General features: G+C 46.0%; 2 protein-coding genes across 3 annotated transcripts in view; both read right to left on the bottom strand.

Annotated features, from left to right (window-relative positions):
* The window catches only part of AP4E1 (adaptor related protein complex 4 subunit epsilon 1), a 184,081-nt gene that overhangs the window by 84,332 nt on the left and 77,814 nt on the right, over positions 1-21,935 (bottom strand). The gene's annotated exons all lie outside the window — the stretch shown is intronic.
* Positions 3,259-4,878, bottom strand: LOC144889895 (uncharacterized). The gene is made up of 2 exons (XM_078771103.1): positions 4,369-4,878; positions 3,259-4,230 (listed from the first exon to the last, which is right to left on the bottom strand). Exons 1-2 carry the CDS (start codon positions 4,876-4,878, stop codon positions 3,382-3,384), a joined length of 1,359 nt encoding a protein of 452 aa, XP_078627229.1. The 3' UTR covers positions 3,259-3,381.

Raw genomic sequence — 21,935 nt, 5'->3', positions numbered from 1 at the left:
ATAAACAAGAATATGTTCTGTTTTTGATTGATTTCTGTATACTCATAATACTTTCATGTTCTTTGGAAACCTGTTATCCCAGTATTAGGCTAAATATGTTGCTCAATTACCAAAAATAACTAATTTGTATATGTTGCTTTGTAAACCTTATCCATTATATTTCCTGTTAAAGAATTAAGTTACTGTGATGGCATGTTCTCTTACTGTCGAAATATTCCTTTGGAAACTTGTTATAAAACGTTATATGCTTTGTAAGTCCAGACCCTGATGATATAATCCCTCTGTGAAGACCAACCTATCTTTTCCAGTCCCCGTTGAAACTGTTAGATCACTTTCATGCTTGACATTTTTTACGACCTGCTGAACTCTCCCCCAAAAACCAGGACTCTGGAAAATCGTCAACATGTTGTTTGACCCTTAAATGACCTTGGAGACTACTCTGTCTTTCCTTTGTCTCGAGAGCTAAAACAACACCCCAATATTCCCTTTATAAAATGAAAGCTTGACCGAATTTTTTCAGAGCATCTTGTTGAAATCCTGGTCCTTGTGGGCCTCCGTTTTAAGCATTTTGCTTTCCACCAAGCTTGTGTGTTGACGAATCAAATAAATATTTCAGTTGTTCTTTCTCTCAATCATGAGTCTTGAGTCCTAAATCAACGGATCCATCAAATGGCGAGCCAGGCAGGAGTCAGCTCGGGCAGACTCGGGACGCGGCTCCAGGCGCGAGTGAGTGGGAAAAAACACCAGCTGGTTTGAACGGTCTGGGTGAGGTGAGCCTTGGGTTTATTTTGTTATAGACCGGGATTTTAGGCTAAATTGGAACTCAATCTGTCGCTCGGTGTCGTTTGCTCGTTTCCTGCTCGAGCCTGATCCTCGAACAAAATTTAAGAACGAGCCGTTTTTGGGCTCCGGAGCAACTGGCCGTTTATAGGATTCGTCAGGGTAACGTTACGGGACGGGGAGTAAGATGCCCCAGCAGGGGGCACGAGGATAAGGAATAAATTGGTTTCCTAAGTGAGGTTAGAAGCATCATCAGGACGCCGGCAGAGTAAGGTACGGTTAGCATATAAAGGGAGCATATATATGCGGGAGAGATCTCTGATTAGGCGGCTATATGCGGGAGAGATCTCTCGGGAATAAGGAGTAAGGTTACCTGGCGGTTACCTGGACAGGTAAGATACGGTTAGCACACAGAAAGTTGAGATGAGGTGGTCGAACCTCTTCAGGAGTTATGTTAGAGAGTTGAGATGGGGCGGGCGGACCTCTCTCGGAGTTAGGTTAGAATCTGTGAAGGCAGTGTGAGCCTCTCAGAAATATCCCAGCATTTTATGTTTAAAAGGCATTGCTATGCCGCTGCGAGACCAAGAGAAGGCCGGCGAGCCTCTTGGCTCTCGATGGCCTGAGGAAGCAGGCAAACTAATTGCAGGTGCAGGATAAGGTGGGAATAAGGAGTAAGGAATAAGATAGATAAGTGAGCCAGGGAGCGACCAATGTCGCTCGTTGAAAATCAAGACCTGTGGAAGGGTTAGGTAGATCGATCCCCTACCCTCCAAGCCCTAAAGCTCTGTCCCGGGGCTTCAGGCAACACCCCCCCTGCGCAGCGAGCCCCCCCCTGAGCCCCCCTTCCCCTGCCTAAACCTTCTCACCCCTTTCTTCCCCTTGTCCCAAAAAATCCCTCTTTTTCCTTTGAATGAAGTGAGATATATAAATGAATGTGGATTGTTGCACAAGGTGTGCTGTAATGTACGTGGTTAGTGTCAAATTGGTCGGATATAAGGAAACGCATGAAATGCGAGCCGGTTTGTTAGTCACGTGGTATGATTCAAATACGTTGCATCGGGAGACATGGGAGTTTTGTCTGGGGGTTTCAGTTGAGGGCGCATGGTTGGAGTCGATCCGGTGTTCGCGCGACGTCTGGGAGACTCACACACTGGTATATGAATGAATGAATGAGTAGATGTATTTGCGGATGTCTGTCATAGAAGGGTGCATTCACGTTCATTGTGTGTGTCATTGGGTAAGGATGTGCCCCGCACGGTGGAAGGACCGTGAATGGTTGATGCAATCAACGATTATATTGTGTATTGGCGACTCGTGTATTGGTATATCCCTGAGGCAGCTCACCTTTAGGATGATGTTATGTCACGTTTTGATGATGATGATGATGAGGTCATTGAGTGCATTTGGGTCTGGGGGTCTGATATCCTGTCAGAGGTCAAGGGTCAGAGATCCTGTTTTTTGACAGCTGACTATTTTGACAGCTCACTGTTTGACAGCTCACTGTTTGACAGCTGACCGTTTTGACAGCTGTCAAACTCTTTTGGAAAAACTCACGTCCTGACGCGAGGTAAACCCCGCCGTGAACGCGAATAGAGCGGCATGCAGGCTGGTTGCCGCGGCAACGGCCCTCGCAGGAAACCGCGAGGCGGGAGTGTTGGGATTCGTGTGGAGGCACGAGGATGCGCGCCGGGACGGGGGGCGGCGTGGCGTCGTCGCGTTGAGTTGGTTGTGCCAGGTCGATCGGCGATCTCTGAATTTAAATCGGATTTTTGTCGTGTGTATTGTGCATTCGTCATTGACGTGTGTGTCGATTTTAGCGTCTATCCGAGGATCCTGGCGACGTTCGTTTAATTAAAGTTCTGTTGGTGTGGAATGCTGTCAGAGGTGCGAAATACACACCTTTGATCTGGAGGGGAGGTATTTTGGTAACTTACTTCCGTGATTTCCGTTTCATTGGATGGGAATTGGGAAATGCGAGCCCTGCCGGGGTTTTGAGTTTGTCAAATTGGGTTCGGAGCATGGGATTTGCTCAGAGTGCCGGTGATAACTTGCCTACTCTCAGAGGGGATGTGTCCCGCACAGGGGGAGAATACTGCTATTAGTCTAGTAGGAAGACTAGGTCCCCCTGCACCCCCCGGAGATATACTTCTAATCAGTGTTTCTAGATTGGAAAAGATGTGTAGAAAATGACTAGCTATGGCCCCAAGCTGATAAAATGTCCCACATACCATTTTTATGCAAATTACTGCTGCCATTATCAAAAAAACGATTTTTGACATATCTCAGCCAATATTGCAGATAATTGAAAAATGAAGGTGTCTAGACCCATGTTTTGAAGGGCATAGATCATGATAGAACTATTCATAACATGATTACATGTGTCTATGGTATACTAGTATGCTAATTAGTGCTTTATTTACAAAATAATCACAGTTTTACGAAATAATAGACTCATATTAAGGTCCGTCTACACAGACGTTAACACAAAGTTTTATTTTTCTAAATATTACAACTGTCAAAATAGTCCTAGCACTCAATGTGACCACTCTTCTCTTGCTTGTTTTAGATAAACATCATTAGCATTAGTGATTCTACACTGAGTCAGTCATCATCATTTTCATCGAAATCGTCAGAGTCAAACTCTTCTTCTCCTTCCTCTTCCTCCTCCTCTTCGTGCTCTCCTGTGTTCAGAAGATCCACCAGTGAGGTTGGTAGGATGGGACCACTGGACCACATTGGTTTCAACAGTCCTTCATCAGTCCTTATCCATCCTTGCTCCTCATAAGGTTTTGGCTTTTCGATGATAGGTTGATCGGCTCTTTTGTACAATGCTACGCGGTGGTTCACACGCTGGATGTGCGGCTTCAGGGCAGACTGGCATGGAGGAAGGCGAGCCAGATCAACCTTGGACTTGGATGTGAGGGTCTTGTCCTCTCCCACCATTTTTCGTAGCAGCTTGGCACGGACAATGTCCACTGATGACTCGCGACTCTGGCCGTACATCACACAGGTGAATTTTTCTAACTGCCTCTCCACCTCAGGGTTGGCATCCCAGTTGTCACCCAGTTCACCGAATGCCCTGTGAAACCTGGGATTCTTCTCCAGCTTTTTCAAGGGCCCGACTTTTCCCTTCCCTTTGAAGGCACTGGTGCAGTCTTCTCCGCTGAACACATAGTACCCCAGGAGAGTGGCACAGTAGTCCTCTCCCAGGGATTCTGCCAGCTCAGAGACGTTGACAAGTTGGCGATGCTTCCCTGACCCTGTATCCAGGTACACCGTCAGCTTGATGTTGTGGGCATGGTGGAGCAGGATCAGGAGGATGTCTGTGTCCAGTGTTCTGACTACAGCGTTCTTGTATCCGATGGTAGCAGCATGATGGAGGTACAGAACCACCCTGGTATCAGTCTCTTCCTGGTTGCTGTAGATCGTGGGGAGTTCACGTACCTCGACCTGAAACACAAAAAGGCACCGCATTTCAATCACCAGTCACTGCCAGTTTCAGATCTAGACAAACATCACAGGTAATCACCTTTTTTTCAGGAAAAATTACAAATTGAATCGCCATTCACGAAGGGCTTTCAATTTTACCTTGCCATTCGTTGAGGCAAGTTGGTGGGCCTTCCCCTCCACGATCAGCACAGCCATCTCTGTTCTCTCCAGCCTGGTAGCTGCCTCTTGTCCACTCCACACTTTTAGAAGAAGCTGGCACATCTGCTTTTTGTTGTCGTCATTTGCAAGGAACATTTTGAAGTCATATGGCTTCCTGGTTGCTGGTCCAGCCAGAATGATCTTCTCTGAGCTGCCCCGCCTCAGCCTTTCCTGCGCTTTGATTGACTCAGGATGGTAACTGTCAGTGGAGAACAGAAAGTGCTGCTTGGCCACCATCTGATCAAGCACCTGCAAGCATATCTCACCACATGTTGGGGGAAGGTTGGCAAGGGTATGCAGCAGCGCCATTCCATCCTGGATGAACAGGGCATCCTTGGGGTATTGCAGATCTTGTGGTGTGGTGTCCTCTAAAAGGTAGTGCAGAATGGAGGCTTTGTTGGTTTTGCAGAAGAACCCATCTGGTGTCCCAAGGCTAGGAGGCACTGGCATCATATTCAAGTTGTCCCACTCACAGTGGAATACAAGGTTGCCCTCTCCTGTCACAATTTGTGGTGTACGATAAGTTGAGACTTCATCCAGGACCTTGGCGAGAGCAGTTTCCAACTCCAAGGCGAAATCGTAGCTCTCAGAGTGTCCAAGCCTGTGTAGTATTGTGGTGAGCTGTTTGCTTCGGAACAGGTGCCTTACAGTCACACAGAGGAGAATGTGCTTTGGTAACTTCCATTTTCCATCTGACACTGCACGGCACAGATCTTGTCCAATGGAGAAGACCAGACGCTTCACCTTTTCTGTCTCGATGCCCTCCTTGCCAGTCATTAGCACGCTGAGAAAGCGGACAAGGTCTGGAGGTAGGATGTCTTCAGGATTGAGCTCCATGTCTTCAGCTGTTGGTGGCCATGGTTGGTCTTTACACTCTCTGAAAGCCTGTAGAATACCCTGGCGAAGTTGGAGGGCAACATTTTGGTTCTTGTTTGTGCTTCCGAGTGTGAATGCTCGTGCGAGAGCATTGGAAACTGTTATGTTTGAGCTGTGCACAAGCCAGAAAGAAATGACATCACATTTGTCATGATCAACCTTCGTGAAGTGGATATGCTCCTTGATTGGGTCATTCTGTAGGCGTTTCAGTAGTTTCTCTGACCGATAATTTGAGTTCTCATATCCATTCAGTTTCAGTTCCTCGACATAGAGCAAGCGCAAGGAAGAAAGCTGTAGAACTTTATTCTGCTGGATGACCTGGGTTTGAATGTGTTCCAGTACTGAGTTGAATGCCTTTTCATGGGCGGCTGACATGCAAGCCTGCTCCTTTGGTGCTTCGGCTCTGTGAATCGCACGCTCATAGTTGTAGAATGCTGTGCGGAAAGCTTTAAAACATGACGGATGGTGTTTGGCCTCACATGCAAAGAGGTCTTTGTTTTTCACCTTTCGATGGAGTCGATAGAGACCCATTTTCTCAGCCCGTGTTTCGATTTGCTCCCATGCATTTTCTTTGTTTTTAAAGGATGGGAAGGTTGTAGGCCTCTCAGTATTGCGATGAGCATCTTTGGTCTCAACTTTCTCACAAAATATACACTCTGGCGGGAAGATGGGTTCAGCAGAACCTCCTGGTTTACGAGGAGAGTGATGCCATGATGAGGTTGATGGCCCTGGTTCTGTATCATCTCCCAGACGATGAAAGTGGCGGACAAAGTGCTTATAACACTTGCTGTGATATCCTACTCTTTCTAGGTCATCAGGAAGAGTTGCCGGGATCTGATCACATACTGATTGCATACGACATGGGGAGTCATGCGGTTGGTTGAGACGTCTATCCCGGATCTTTTGAAGCAGTTGCAGTTTTTCTGAAGCAGATCCTTTAATTTTACGGAGGGGCGTGAAATCCCCATGATCAGACATGGATGGTACATGAAGGATGCATGTAGGAGGAGAGCTTTGGGCTGCAGGTTCTACACTCCGTTTTCTTTTGGGCATGCTTGCTGTCGATGTCTACCATCACTGTTACATGACAAATAAGAAATCACGAATGATGTTAAAAGTGCCTGTGAAAGGAGGCTCTGAGTTTTCAGTGAGGTAACAGAGGTTCTGAGTCATGTTCTACACTAGGGTACTTTTTAGCTGACTAAACCATGTTTAGTGGCATCAAAAGTGCTAATAGCTAAAACATCTAAATTCTTCCACACTAACGTTAGCTATCTAGGCCAATGAAACATTGTGCTAAGTTACTGTAGCTAGCTCAGCTGTCGTGCCTCTTTCTGGTTCAATTCATATACAGAAGTCAACAGATATGTCTCATGTTTGGCATTAACAAAAGTTTAAGTTACACCGACATTAGGAACATACTGTACATAGATGAGGCTAGCTTTAACGTTAGCTAACATGGTGCTAGCTGGCTCAGCTGTTATTCTGCCTGTTTATGATTTCATGCAGAAACTGAAGTCAAGAGTGTGAGTAACATTATAGTTAGCATCTTACCTGGCTAGATTGGAGGATGAATACCAAGAACAACACACAGATGGAATGGAAGACTGAACTTTCAACTGAGGTATTCAATAACATCAACGTTACCAATTGATACGAGCGCGCGACATTACCAATTGATACGAGCGCGCGAGCGCGCATGTTACATGGATGGAAATGTAAAATGGCAGCTATAGCAGCACTAATTTGGATCTCTAGTCTGTCATTTCTGCACTGTGATTGGATAACATAAAAAAATATGTTTGGGAGTTAACAGCAGGAGTTGGTAGATTTTACGTGGGCTGGGTGAGAAACCTTTAAATAAGCAAGTGAAAATCTCTCGCAATACAAAGTCAATGGTGGGAAGAAAAGTTGAGTGGTACCAATGTTACTGCCAATGTCCCGCCCCTATGCAAGACTCAGGAGCATCTTGTTGACATTTAACCTTGAAAATACCTGGGTTTAGACCCCTTATGTACCATGTTAAGTTATCTGCAGTATTAACGTATCCTTATCATTTGTAAAACTGATTATTTTGTAATTACAGCATTAATATGCATACTAGTATACCATAGACACATGTAATCATGTTATGAATAGTTCTATCATGATCTATGCCCTTCAAAACATGGGTCTAGACACCTTCATTTTTCAATTATCTGCAATATTGGCTGAGATATGTCAAAAATCGTTTTTTTGATAATGGCAGCAGTAATTTGCATAAAAATGGTATGTGGGACATTTTTTCAGCTTGGGGCCATAGCTAGTCATTTTCTACACATTTTTTCCAATCTAGAAACACTGATTAGAAGTATATCTCCGGGGGGTGCAGGGGGACCTAGTCTTCCTACTAGACTATATGAGGTTGCTCGGAGGATGTGTGCCCAGATGGGTTGTGGGTCATTGCGACTTTGCTGAGTGTCGGTGAGCAAGGGAGACGTTCGTGTGTGTTTTATGCGGTGTGCTGGACACCATGTCAGAATGGTGGGCGCCTGTATGCCATGCATTGTAATAAGGAATACATTGTTTAAGATGGAATAACAGGAAGTCTTGTTCATACAGTAAGTGAGGTACAGTGTGAATGATGAGATTCAGAGAGATCTCTGATTGAGGTAGCTGAGGTTGTCTAGAGCAGATGAAATATAGAATAGCAGTTGCAAGATGTGATGCGGAGTGGCGGCTGGAAGATGCATCGATGCATTTGTGTTGATCGATGCGCCGGATGAAGACCTTTTGGGTTTGCTGGCGAGCGATGCTGGTAAGGTTAAGTTATCAAAATGCATATGGGTCTGGGGGCAGATAATGTGGGACAAGCTGCCTCACGGGCGCTGCAGGGAGAGTATTGGAAATTCAACAAGATTCTGTGTTCAATAATTTGAGCAGAAATGTCGCGTTTTCAACCGAACGCTCATCCGAGGGATGAAAACGGTCGAGGTTTCAACTGTCGGTATGTGATGTGGTTCACGCCGGGCGAATGATGTGTGGATGGGGTGCGTAATGCATCTTGGGAATGTGTCGGGGGCAAAAAGACAGGGAGACAGAGTAGTGATGTGATGTAGTAGTGATGTAGAGACAGAGTAGTGATGGTGACACGGAGCACGAGTTGGTTGTGGCAGGTGCAAGAGGATGTACACCTGGAATGAAAGAATGCACGCTTGAGTTGGTAGTAGAGCACGTGATTGGGTGTGCGGAGGAGTTGTCACAGAGGAGTGGGCGCGAGATGTGTTGATGAAATGTGCTGAGCGAGCATTGTGCGGAAGGTGTGCACCAGGAAGAGGAGGTGCTGCATGGTAGAGCACGTCTCCCAATAATGCAGGAAACCTTCCAAAAGGTTGAGAGACTCAATGGTATGAGGGGCGACTGGGAAGCGTGAGTTTCAGAAGGGAGTAGTCGGCTTAGATGATGCAGTGGGTGTGGCCACGATGGCGTGAAGCTTTCATGTGTGTGAAGAGTATGTCTGGAGAGGAGGTCAGTCAGGTAGGATGGGGCCAGGTTATGGAGGGCTTTGTAGGTCAAGAGGAGGATTTTGTACTGGATTCTCTGGGGAATGGGGAGCCAGTGAAAATTATAATGGCGGGGGTGATGTGGTCACGGGCCCGGGAATGGGTGAGTAGACGGGCAGCGGAGTTCTGACCGTATTGGATTATTGAGGTTTGGTGATTATTGATGATTATATTTATCGAGGGTGAACCTTAGAGAAGGCTGTCTTTGTGTTCTGTTTGGTGTATTTGTTGAAGGAGAGGGTTTGGTCAAAGATGGTGCCAAGATTCCGGTTGTGAGTGGATGTGGATACTGGGAAACCGTCGATGTTGGGGGCAAAGTTATGGGTGGATTTGGTAAGCGGTTTTGGGTAAATGAAGATTAATTCAGATTTAGCATAGTTAAGTTTGAGGAAGTCGATTTGAAGCCAGGATTTTATTTCAGTAATGCAGTTTGTCAGGAGATGGATTTGGTGGAGATGAAAAGCTGGATGTCATCGGTGAAGCAGTGGAATTGGAGACCATGGTGTATTGGCCATGGTGCACGACGGATTAAGTGACCGAGGGGGGATAGGTACAGGATGAAGAGGAGGGGCCAAAAACTGAACCTTGAGGGGGAGCGAATTGTGGTGATTAAGCTTGTGTAGATGCTGTCAATTTTGCTTTGGAAGAATGAAAGGAAGGAGATGCAGTTTTCTACTGTGAAGGACTGGTGGTGTTCAGGGCGCTGAGGAGTTTGTTCGTAGTTGTATTTGAGGTTGTTTGTTCACGTTGTAGAGTTTGTTTGTTTATTTAGTTTGTTTATTGTAGAGAAGAGTGCTTTTGGGATTCCGGAGCCAGAGTGGATAATTTGAGAGTAGTAGGCGGAGTAGAGGGCATCTTTGTAGTACTGTAGGTGGTCCTTGTAGGCTTGGGAGTGAATTGTGAGACCTGTTTTATTGCGGAGTCTTTCAAGTTGGCGAGCACGAGTTTTCATCAGGCGGAGTTCAGGCGTAAACCAGGGAGCAGAATGGGTGGAAGAAACTGATTTGGGTTTAATAGGCGCAAGCTGGTCTAAGCAGGGTGAGGAGGATGGTGTGATTGATGATATCAAAGGCGGTGTTGAGGTCGAGGAGGATGAGAATGTTGAGGTTGCCGGCGTCAGAGGAGAGAGAAGGTCATTGGTGATTTTGAGGAGAGCAGTTTCAGTACTGTGGTTGGAATGTTTCATACAGGTTATTGGCAGAGTTGTGATGTTTGAGTTGAATGGCTACATAGCGTTCCAAAACTTTTGACAGAAAGGGTAGGTTGGAGATGGGTCTGAAGTTATTTAGGGTGTCAGGATTGAGTCCAGGGTTTTTCCAGAATGGGGGTGAAGTTTCACGAGTTTTTTGGGGAAATCGGTATGTGAAGCTGGATTAAGTTTGAGTGGTTATTACATATGCTCTGGGTCCATGTGGTTAATGTGATGTGACTTTAAAAAAAATAAAAATGAATGGGACTCGCTGTAAACAGTGTAGATGGGAAAAAGAGATAAACAGGGACAATGGGCTGCTTGGTGAGCCATGGAGATGGATTGGATGTTTTGTTGTTGGTTGTCTGGGAGTTCGGTTGTTGCATTGCCAAAGGTTTCTGTGTGGTGGACACACTTGTTGTCTGTTGTCTTGTGTGACGTGGGTGGAGATGTATGTGGCTGTGTGTGGCTGCCTGGAGTCGGGAAGGTGGCTACAGTGGTTGATATTGGTTGTGGGTTGTCCGGGGTGCTTTGATTTGCATAGGAGGTAAATTGCGGTGGATATTGGTGGATATTTTGAGTAAGTCACAGTGGGTGAGGAAAATTGACCAGACGGTAGGACATATGAGAACTATTTTTATTTTCAATATGTATTTCCACTATTTTTATAAATAGACCAGGTTATTTTTATTATTTGTTTATTTACGAAAATAAATAAATAATAGGGGGAGGTTAATGGTTGTGTGTTGGCGAAAAAAGTCGTTGTCATTGAAAGTCGAGTTGAAACAATTTATATTGGGATATTGGGATCCATTGTAGACATGCCTTTGTAGACATTGTAGACATGCCATGGACAGCCATTGGGCCAGAGGCTGAAACAACCTTGTAGGGAATTCTTGTAGGGAATTTGGAAAATGCGAGGTGTCCTCACATTCGCAGGTTCGGTGATAAAGAATTTGGAAGAATTTGGAGAGATAAATAGATAAAGAGATAAATAATTTGGAGGCCACCAAAGGGCGGACACTGACGTTGCTCGGGGCAACGCAAGGGCGGACAGGAAGGGCCGCCAACCCATGGATAGGATGCACAGATTGTCAAAAGGATAGGATGCACAGATTGTCAACACATACCACCAAAATTAGGGCAGGAATAGGGAGTTGGTTGAGAATGCCGGCGATAACTCACCGATGTGTGTCCCTGTGTCTGTCTGGTCGCCTAGCAGGCCATGGAGTTATATTTCTGAAACATGGATTTCAAAGAGGCAGGTGTGTGCCCTGAGAAAATTTTTGATGGGTCTGATGGATTTTTGGATGGATGGGTTTGATGGATTTTGATGGAGCGGGCACTTTTGATGGGTCTTTCTGTGTAGATGTTGTCGTGTGACAGGGCTGCTGTCGTGTGGACTGGGGAACGAGGGCGGCGTAGGTGACGTGAGGGGAATGCCACGCACTGCGACCGTCTCCCCCCAAGACCGAGGTTGTCGGGGACATGAGTGGGATGTCGATTGCAGTAATGTGGGATGTCGATCACAACCTGACGGTGTTGTTCGTGGTGGAGGTCTTGTGTTGGGGTTGGGACACGTTGCTAGGGATCTGGGTGGCTGGCACCCCGTGTGGTTGGGGGTTGCAGTTTCACAGAAGGAGGTTGGAATCCAGTGTTATGTTAGTAGCACGCAAGGCTGAGCAGGATGGATTGCCATTGGGACGTGTTCTCAAATGATTTTATCAAAATGATGGCTCCTGAGCAAGGGGAGGGAGCAGGGAAATATATTCACTGTAACAGGTGTTGTTAAAGCCGTTTGTTTAAGAGCATTGGGATGCCAAAAGGTAACGGGGGAAGTGAGATACTGATGTCTGCATGAGGATGGCAGAGTTGGCCTTCGAGACTCATGTGAGTTGTGTCTGGAGGCAAGGTTCGGGAAGGAGTGTGAAGAAGGAAGGACAAAGGGTTGTAAGGGTGGTTGGCCTGCACTGGGAAGAGAGTGACGACGAATGGAAAGTTGTGGCTTTTATTTAACAAATTGTGCTAGGTTGCTACAACACAGGTTGGGGCTGGTGCAGATTGAATCACGGCTCTGCAGACCAGGTGAGCAGAACTCCACCACGCACGCTGGAATCACATCAATTGAATTATTGTCCAGAAAGGAAGGTATTTTCGGAAATTGGGGAAAGCAAAAACAACATTTGAATTTCCAGACATGACGCAGAAAATGCAGCTATAAATAGAGATGAGGTAACTAAATGCCAATTGGTGGGCAGGGGGGCTAGGAATACTAATCAAGGATTTAGTCCTTGCATGTGTGAGCAAATGTTCCACAGGATGAACCCAAATGAACCTCCGGCTGTCGACGTGACTGCGGACCCTGGAACGATGACCCGAACGAGTCACTGAGCAGCAATGATGAGATCTCCGCGTCTGAAGAATGTTCTTCCATTTTAATGTTGCCAATAACGATTTTAAAAATGATTTTGATTATACTGGAAAAATTGAATTTGGATCCGGATGTGGACTTGCTTTTCACGGACCCAGTCTCGTAATTCTCTTGTCACTTATGTCTCACGAGCTCACAGCAGTTCAACCCTTGCTGTCCCAGCCCTGGATTTTGACTCGGCTCCGGACCCAGATGCATTGCTGGGCCAGCCTGCCAGGAAGCCGATTATCCTGGATCCCAACATGTCGCATGCAGACGCAAACGACTACTTAAAGGAAGTTTCTCTCTTTTTTTTATGGAATGTAAGGCTCTGACCGCTGGCTGTCTAGGCTGCAGGTCTAAGCCACTTGATACTGACGTTGAAATGTACTCCCCGGCAGAACGCACATTTAAGGCTTTATGAACATGGAGATAGATTGAGCGCCGAAGATTCATAAGGACTGCGCCTGTGAACACTTGGGCGAGCTCTCGCTAGAGGAGGGTCCCGGCTGCACCTCCGTGGCCAAAGGGTGGGTCGGGAGACCTTCTCGAGTGTGGACCCCTGTGGGACCAGTCGTCTTCGTTGTGGATCCGACACGCCATTGGATAGCCATGTCTCTATGGCCAGCACACTTAACACGCACACACACACACGCGAATCGTCCTGCTGGGTGCTATGCGAGGTGCTTTGGGTACGGGGCATGCCCACTGGGGCCGCATTCGCGTGGTCTTTCGGTTCGGTTTTGGTTTTTCATTGACTGTCTTCCTAATAAAGGCCTCTGATTGGCTCGTAGATAACATTTGTATCTTAGATCCAAAAGGGCAGTATGTGGGGGTTCAGACCCTCCCCCCTTGTGTTCTATTATTGTTTGACCTATTACCAAGTATAAACAAGAATATGTTCTGTTTTTGATTGATTTCTGTATACTCATAATACTTTCATGTTCTTTGGAAACCTGTTATCCCAGTATTAGGCTAAAGATGTTGCTCAATTACCAAAAATAACTAATTTGTATATGTTGCTTTGTAAACCTTATCCATTATATTTCCTGTTAAAGAATTAAGTTACTGTGATGGCATGTTCTCTTACTGTCGAAATATTCCTTTGGAAACTTGTTATAAAAAGTTATATGCTTTGTAAGTCCAGACCCTGATGATATAATCCCTCTGTGAAGACCAACCTATCTTTTCCAGTCCCCGTTGAAACTGTTAGATCACTTTCATGCTTGACATTTTTTACGACCTGCTGAACTCTTCCCCCAAAAACCAGGACTCTGGAAAATCGTCAACATGTTGTTTGACCCTTAAATGACCTTGGAGACTACTCTGTCTTTCCTTTGTCTCGAGAGCTAAAACAACACCCCAATATTCCCTTTATAAAATGAAAGCTTGACCGAATTATTTCAGAGCATCTTGTTGAAATCCTGGTCCTTGTGGGCCTCCGTTTTAAGCATTTTGCTTTCCACCAAGCTTGTGTGTTGACGAATCAAATAAATATTTCAGTTGTTCTTCCTCTCAATCATGAGTCTTGAGTCCTAAATCAACGGATCCATCATATATATATATATATATATATATATATATATATATATATATATATATATATATATATATATATATATATATATATATATATATATATATATACATATATATATATATATATACATACATATATATATATATATATATATATATACACACACACATTTATGTTTTCTCCATTACAAAGTCATCTCGACTCGCTCCATCCACTCGACTGGCTCGCACCGGGACTCCAACTCAGGTCGGGGCTCTGATCTCATCTGAACTCGGGTGCACACGAACTCCTGACTCAACTCCGGGCTCATCCGAACTGCCGAAAATGGCGTCTGACCCTCGCTAATATCTCCGACACACATATGAGTGTGTGGGTGTATGTATGTGTGTACATATGTGTGTGTATATATGTGTGTTTGTGTGTGTATGTGTGTGTGTGTGTGTGTGTGTGTGTGTGTGTGTGTGTGTGGATGTGTGTGTGTGTGTGTGTGTGTGTGTGTGTGTGTGTGTGTGTGGATGTATGTGTGTGTGTGTGTGTGTGTGTGTGTGTGTGTGTGTGTGTGTGTGTGTATGTGTGTGTGTGTGTCTGTGAATAAGAGAGAGACAGAATTGTGAGGAACAGAAATGAAAAAAGGAGATGTGTTTGTGTGCACGTGTATAATATTGTCATGCAACTCCAATTAACATCAGAGTTGCGGATAGCCTAAATGGTCTATTGGAGGCAACTACCCAAACACGGATTCGGCTATGGCCGCGCGGGAGGAAGAAGGGAAATGGAGGCTGCGGCGAAAGCACTTAACTGCAGCACGCCGGCGTAGCTCCGGTCCTTTGAGAGGAAATTAACTGAAGCGGCACAGATTTGAATGGGAAAGGAAAATAATACAAGGTTTTATTCAAATGAAAAAGGCAGGACAGGAAAAGCACGCGCCGGTAACAAATATCCTAATCGGGATCCCGCACACCAGACCTCAAATACAAAATGGGGGAATATGAATACGAAAATAGACACGTCTTTTGTTCACAATGTACGCGGAGCTCGGGCTTATCTGTCTCGTCGTCTTCTTCCCGGCCTGGACGAATCCTCCGTCAGCCTCGCACGCCCCGCTAGGCCCGAGCCAATGCCCTCGCCGCCGCACCCGAGGTCCCGCTCCAAACTCCGAAGCACCAAGAGGTCCCACAGCAGGACAGCGAGCTCCACCCAGGCTACACCTCAGCGCAACTCGGGTCGGGGTCTCTGAACTGCGCTGCCAGGAATCCAACTGCTTGACAAGGCTCACTCTCAACTCAACTCAACTCAGGATCTCCACTCGGGATCCAGCTCTCCAGACTGCCTCTCTCAAATCGAACTCCTTCGAACCAACTCTTCTGCACTGCTCACTCAACTCGTACTGAACTCGACTCGCTCGCACCGGGACTCCAACTCAGGTCGGGGCTCTTATCTCATCTGAACTCGGGTGCACACGAACTCCTTACTCAACTCTGGGCTCATCCGAACTGCCGAAAATGGCGTCCGACCCTCGCTAATATCTCCGGCCGATGACGTCACATTGGCGCACTGCTCTGCCAATCAGAGCCTCCCAGGACTCGCCGGCTCGTCCAGGTCACGCCCTCTGCGTCACTCCAACTCTCCCCACTCCTGCTCCTCGGTCATAGCACGTGCTATGCGAGGCGGATCGGCCTATCGGAGGTGTAAATGGTGGTGGCCAATTGTGGGGGTGTTCCAGCCTGATTTCTTCCTAAGTCATGTCAGGGGGGAAAGGCATCATTTAGTGTTGTACTAAAGGTCATAACTAATGTTTATGTGGTCTGCAGTGCCATAATGGACAAAGGTTTGACTACTAGGTGAGACATACAAGGGCTTTACTGATTAACCCCTCGACTAACTAACACACAAATCTCCTGGTAGATTCACAATTATACACCTTAACTGACAAAACGCCTAAACATGGACTTATTACAGGAAGTGTTCCTTATCACGGCATCTCGAAGCATGTTACCTACTCAGATCTACTCTGCTCTACATTTTGCTCTACCAAATTCGTAACAATGTGTGTGTGTGTGTGTGTGTGTGTGTGTGTGTGTGTGTGTGTGTGTGTGTGTGTGTATGTAATATGTATGTATGTATGTATGTATATATATATATATGTATATATATATATATATATATATACATATACATATATATATATAAATATATATATATATATATATATATATATATACATATATATATATATATATATATATATATATATATATATATATATATATATATATATATATATATATATATATATATATATACATATACATATATATATATATATATATATACATATACATATATATTGTTGCGAATATGGAATTTGGCCTCCATATCCGCTTGTAAATATTCCCCTATTTCCCCAATACTCCCCAACTATCCCCAATCCCCCATTCCCTAGTCCCATTGTCTGTAAACAACAATCAGTAGAGCCGACCTTCCTAGTCTAGTAGGAAGACTAGGTCCCCCTGCACCCCCCGGAGATATACTTCTAATCAGTGTTTCTAGATTGGAAAAAATGTGTAGAAAATGACTAGCTATGGCCCCAAGCTGAAAAAATGTCCCACATACCATTTTTATGCAAATTACTGCTGCCATTATCAAAAAAACGATTTTTGACATATCTCAGCCAATATTGCAGATAATTGAAAAATGAAGGTGTCTAGACCCATGTTTTGAAGGGCATAGATCATGATAGAACTATTCATAACATGATTACATGTGTCTATGGTATACTAGTATGCTAATTAGTGCTTTATTTACAAAATAATCACAGTTTTACGAAATAATAGACTCATATTAAGGTCCGTCTACACAGACGTTAACACAAAGTTTTATTTTTCTAAATATTACAACTGTCAAAATAGTCCTAGCACTCAATGTGACCACTCTTCTCTTGCTTGTTTTAGATAAACATCATTAGCATTAGTGATTCTACACTGAGTCAGTCATCATCATTTTCATCGAATCCCCAGGTGGCCCTTGCGCACCTTTTCCTCAAAGGCATGGTACTTTTTGATGAGGAGTAGAGTTGAGGGGTCTTTGAGGGCTTCATCGAGGTGCTCTCGGTTGCAAGACTGGGTCATTCTGAGAAGCACAGCAGGGTCAGAGATCATGATGTTCTCCTCCTCAGTGAATCTCTCCATCAACAGCCTCTCCATTGCCTCACACACTGTTTTGAGGCAAAAGAGGGACTTTGCGTAGGCCTTTCCACTGAGAACACCTTTGAGAGATCCACTTGTTACTAGTTGTGCCTCAAAGAGAATCTCTGCATATCCAGAACCACGCATCTTGTGTCCAGTGAGCATCCCGATGTAGTTCATGGATGTGTGGAAGGGTCCAATCGTTACTACATGACTAGCAAATTCATTTGGCCAGCGCCAGATGATGGGAAGGGCTTTCATGCAGACACCCAGATCAAATGTATTCAGGACCCATCTCTGACCCACCTCAGCAGTTGCTGCCTCGGAACGCTTCAGTAGCTCACGAACAACTGCGTTGTCTGTGATCGGTTGGTGGATAGGCGTGCAGTAGTCGACTGTTGATTTGCTGGGTGGGGGAGAACCAGTTGCAGAGGTGAAACCCCCTAGCCCAGGCACAGGCTGCAGGCCACAGCTTCCGATGTATCTGATGAAAAGCCAGATGTAGTACTCTTGCATCATAGTGGCATAGACTGTGTCATTCTCTGCTGGCGGTGTGAATGATGAGCCTTCAGGGAACTTCGGGCCAACGCGAGTAAAGTGCAAGGGTGGGAGAGTTTTTGGTGTGTCGACATTCAGGCTACGCTGTTGTGACCTATTGATGGTAGGTAGCATTCGGTCCTTGCTGCTCTCGAACCCGGCTCAGCTGTTATTCTGCCTGTTTATGATTTCATGCAGAAACTGAAGTCAAGAGTGTGAGTAACATTATAGTTAGCATCTTACCTGGCTAGATTGGAGGATGAATACCAAGAACAACACACAGATGGAATGGAAGACTGAACTTTCAACTGAGGTATTCAATAACATCAACGTTACCAATTGATACGAGCGCGCGACATTACCAATTGATACGAGCGCGCGAGCGCGCATGTTACATGGATGGAAATGTAAAATGGCAGCTATAGCAGCACTAATTTGGATCTCTAGTCTGTCATTTCTGCACTGTGATTGGATAACATAAAAAAATATGTTTGGGAGTTAACAGCAGGAGTTGGTAGATTTTACGTGGGCTGGGTGAGAAACCTTTAAATAAGCAAGTGAAAATCTCTCGCAATACAAAGTCAATGGTGGGAAGAAAAGTTGAGTGGTACCAATGTTACTGCCAATGTCCCGCCCCTATGCAAGACTCAGGAGCATCTTGTTGACATTTAACCTTGAAAATACCTGGGTTTAGACCCCTTATGTACCATGTTAAGTTATCTGCAGTATTAACGTATCCTTATCATTTGTAAAACTGATTATTTTGTAATTACAGCATTAATATGCATACTAGTATACCATAGACACATGTAATCATGTTATGAATAGTTCTATCATGATCTATGCCCTTCAAAACATGGGTCTAGACACCTTCATTTTTCAATTATCTGCAATATTGGCTGAGATATGTCAAAAATCGTTTTTTTGATAATGGCAGCAGTAATTTGCATAAAAATGGTATGTGGGACATTTTTTCAGCTTGGGGCCATAGCTAGTCATTTTCTACACATTTTTTCCAATCTAGAAACACTAATTAGAAGTATATCTCCGGGGGGTGCAGGGGGACCTAGTCTTCCTACTAGACTATCCCCTTTTTCCCCCATTAAATGTCGTGCCCAGGTCCACCGCATCTCACGTAGACAACTTTCGGACATCTTGCTAGTTATTCTTAGTCTATGTCAGTTAAGGACTCCTTTCCATTAATTCTGACTCTTCGTTGCACCAGAATGTGATTATATGGCACCAGTAGTGAGTTTAGGACCTTTCCCATACCTCCTTCCATCTTCTTTCCCAAACAACAACAACAACTACAGCTACAACTACAACTACAACAACAATTACAACAACAACGACGCTGCGCGGGGGAGTGTGCGTCATCACACCGGCTCGGTTAGCCGCCATTGACAATGCGCTCCGGACCATGCGCTCCACGGGGTTACCACGAAGGGGCTCCTTGTCAGCTCCTCGTCAAGGGCGGAGCCGGTAACCCCCCCGCACGCACCCAATGAGAAGCGACGTGCCGATTCCATCTGGGGCGGAGCTAACGAGCCGAGGGCGTGTCACTCCCCACCGGATATACGAAGCGACTCACCGGACGTGACGTGAGATGCGCCCCCAGCTTGAAGAAGAGCAAGTCACTACCTCGAGCGCTGTGAGACCTCCCTGCATGCTGCATCTCTGGACCGGACCGAGCCGATTCTGTCCTTGAGCCAAGAGTGCACCTTGAGCCATCGATACCCGCTTTCCTTGCAATCAATCCCCGTGTGAGTCAGCCTTTTGTCCCGTTTATCTGTCGTCTGTTGGGAATAATATAAGAGTGTGTCTAAGTGCTTATCTTACTATGCTGTCCCTCTTGTAGTTGTAATCTAACCTTCCGTAACAATATAACCTCCTCCGGAGGTCTTGAGAACTGAACCCTGGTGTCGTGTCATTTGAATCCCAGCTGTGTGTCTTTTCCTTCATTGACCTAGCGTAGCGCGATTAGTCAATGTTCGGGTATAATCGGGTAACTTGTGCAGACGTGGTCATACCAAACCGCTCGGTAAATAACATCTAAGCCACGTCTGTAACAATTGGTGTCGAGGAGTGGAATTCGAACCCGGGACTAAATTTATTAGGCCCAAATTTGTAACAATTAGAATCGATTCGGAGCGCGTTTCCCGCGCGAAATTATAACGGCGAAATTTGATTTTGTTATACGAAAATAAAAACCCGAATTTTGAAAGTCGCGCTATGGCGGATCAAGACAGCTGGGGTCCGGTAGGGGAGAGTGAGGCAGGGTCAGTCCAGGACCAAATTGAGGGACATGAGGGACAGGAGGAGAGCGAAGCAGCGAGGGTAGCAAACGCACAAAATGGCGCCTCGCTGGTCACCGCGCCCGCGACCGTGGCAGCGCCACCGGTGGATTTGAACTTGTTTTTAATACAAATGAAGGCCCTTATGGCCCAGAATAGTGAGCAAATGAGGGCTCAGAGTGAGCAATTGGGGGTAATGGGAAACGAAATGGGGGTAATGAGGGACGAAGCGAGGGGTACCAGTGAGAAGTTAGACAATAATTTTGAGGGGTTAGACAACGGGATAAAAGAGGTGAGAAATGGGTTAATGGGGGTAGAAAACAGAATGGCCGCTCAAGAGAATCAGATAGAGGGAGTGAAACATGGGTTAATGGGGGTAGAAAACAGAATGGCCGCTCAAGAGAATCAAATGGAAGGGATGCAAAAGGGGTTAGAGGGGGTAGAAAATAGAATGGCTGCCCAGGAGAATCAGATAGAGGGAGTGAAAAATGGGTTAGAGGGGTTAGAAAACAGTATGGAAGGCAAATTGAGGGACATGAGGGACCAAGCGGAAAGGGAAGTTAACCAAATGGGGCAGCAGATAGAGGGGGTCAGAATGGGGGTAGAAACCAAACTGGATGCTCACAGGGAGGAAATGGAGCAGATGAGGGTGGCATCTGGGCAGGAGATGCAAGTGATGGGAGAGGAGATCAGGAGAGGAGTGAGTGAGGAGGTCGGAGGAGTGCGCGAGGAGGTGAGGCACTGTAAGGAGCACATGGAGAAGGAGGTGAGAAAGGGGACTGTAAAGTTACAAGGGGGGATAGAGGACCTGACGCAGGAGGTGGAGCAGCTGACGGTGGGACAGACGGAGTTAGTGGAGCAGGTTCAAAGGAACACTGCGGTATTAGGAGGTTTAAAAGCGACACAGAAAGAACTAAAAGATGACTTGGTAGCGACGAAGAGGGAATGTCAGATGGTACGTGAGGGACTGACAACGAGGTTGGACGAGGTGATAGAGGTAATGGAGACGAAGGACCGGCAGGTGAGGACGCACCTGGAAACGGTCAAGGTAGCCTTAGAGGATGAGCTTGAGGAGACGTACCGGGGAATAAAAGAGGTGAAGCACAAATTAGAAGAAGTGGAAGAAGGGATGAGCGAAATTAAGAAGCGACGGAGAGGGGATAAGAAAGAGATAAAAGAGGAGATAAAAGAATTGGTCCAAAGTCTGTGTTTGGATCGTGATGATGTGCTCATTAACCGGATGAGGGATTCGCAGGTGATGGAGGATAAGCGAAGAGGAAGAGGACCCGGTGTAAGTGGTGACCAATATGGTCGTGCGTATGATGCGCCAGGGGATTTAAGAAGCTTGGGGGTCGAGATAGACCCGGGTGTTCGTGAGAGGCCGTTGGTGAAGTGTGCGACAGGTCTGGTGTGCGAAAGAGGAGGTGTGCGAGAAAGTCCGACTCTGGGGTGTGTGAGGAAAAAGTGCGTGCCAAGGAGTGAGGGTGCTGGCGAGAGTGAGTCGGTCGTAGCGTGTGTGCGAGGGAGCACGTGGAAGCGCGGTGTGGTGAGTGTTACAGAGGGTGTGACGGGAGAGTGTGCGCAAGAGTGTGCGCGAGAAAGGTGTGTGACGGACAGGTGCATGAGGAAAGAGTGCGCTGTCAGAAGTAAGGAAGAGTGTCCACCTGTGGTGAGTGTTACAGAGGGTGTAACGGGAGAGTGTGCGAGAGAAAGGTGTGTGACGGACAGGTGCACGAGGAAAGAGTGCGCTGTCAAAGGCAAGGAAGAATGCACACCTGTGGTGAGTGTTACAGAGGGTGTAACGGGAGAGTGTGCGCGAGAAAGGTGTGTGACGGACGGGTGCCTGGGGAAAGAGTGCGCTGTCGAGAGTAAGGGTGAGTGCGTTGTCAGGAATGGAGGTGAAAGTAGTGAGAGTGACATGGAGCGTGAGTTAG

Source organism: Myxine glutinosa, chromosome 1 (assembly GCF_964187855.1).
Source record: "Myxine glutinosa chromosome 1, kmMyxGlut1.1, whole genome shotgun sequence".
In the NCBI taxonomy this organism is placed as follows: Eukaryota; Metazoa; Chordata; class Myxini; order Myxiniformes; family Myxinidae; genus Myxine; species Myxine glutinosa.
The sequence above is the reverse complement of the archived record's forward strand: the minus strand, read 5'-3'. Positions and strand labels throughout refer to the sequence as shown.

Coding starts and splice junctions, on each gene's coding strand:
- LOC144889895 (XM_078771103.1), bottom strand. CDS start 4,878: ATGCCAGTGCCTCCTAGCCTTGGGACACCAGATGGGTTCTTCTGCAAA. Junction 4,231..4,368: donor TTGCCTCAACGAATGGCAAG/GTAAAATTGAAA, acceptor TTTGTGTTTCAG/GTCGAGGTACGTGAACTCCC.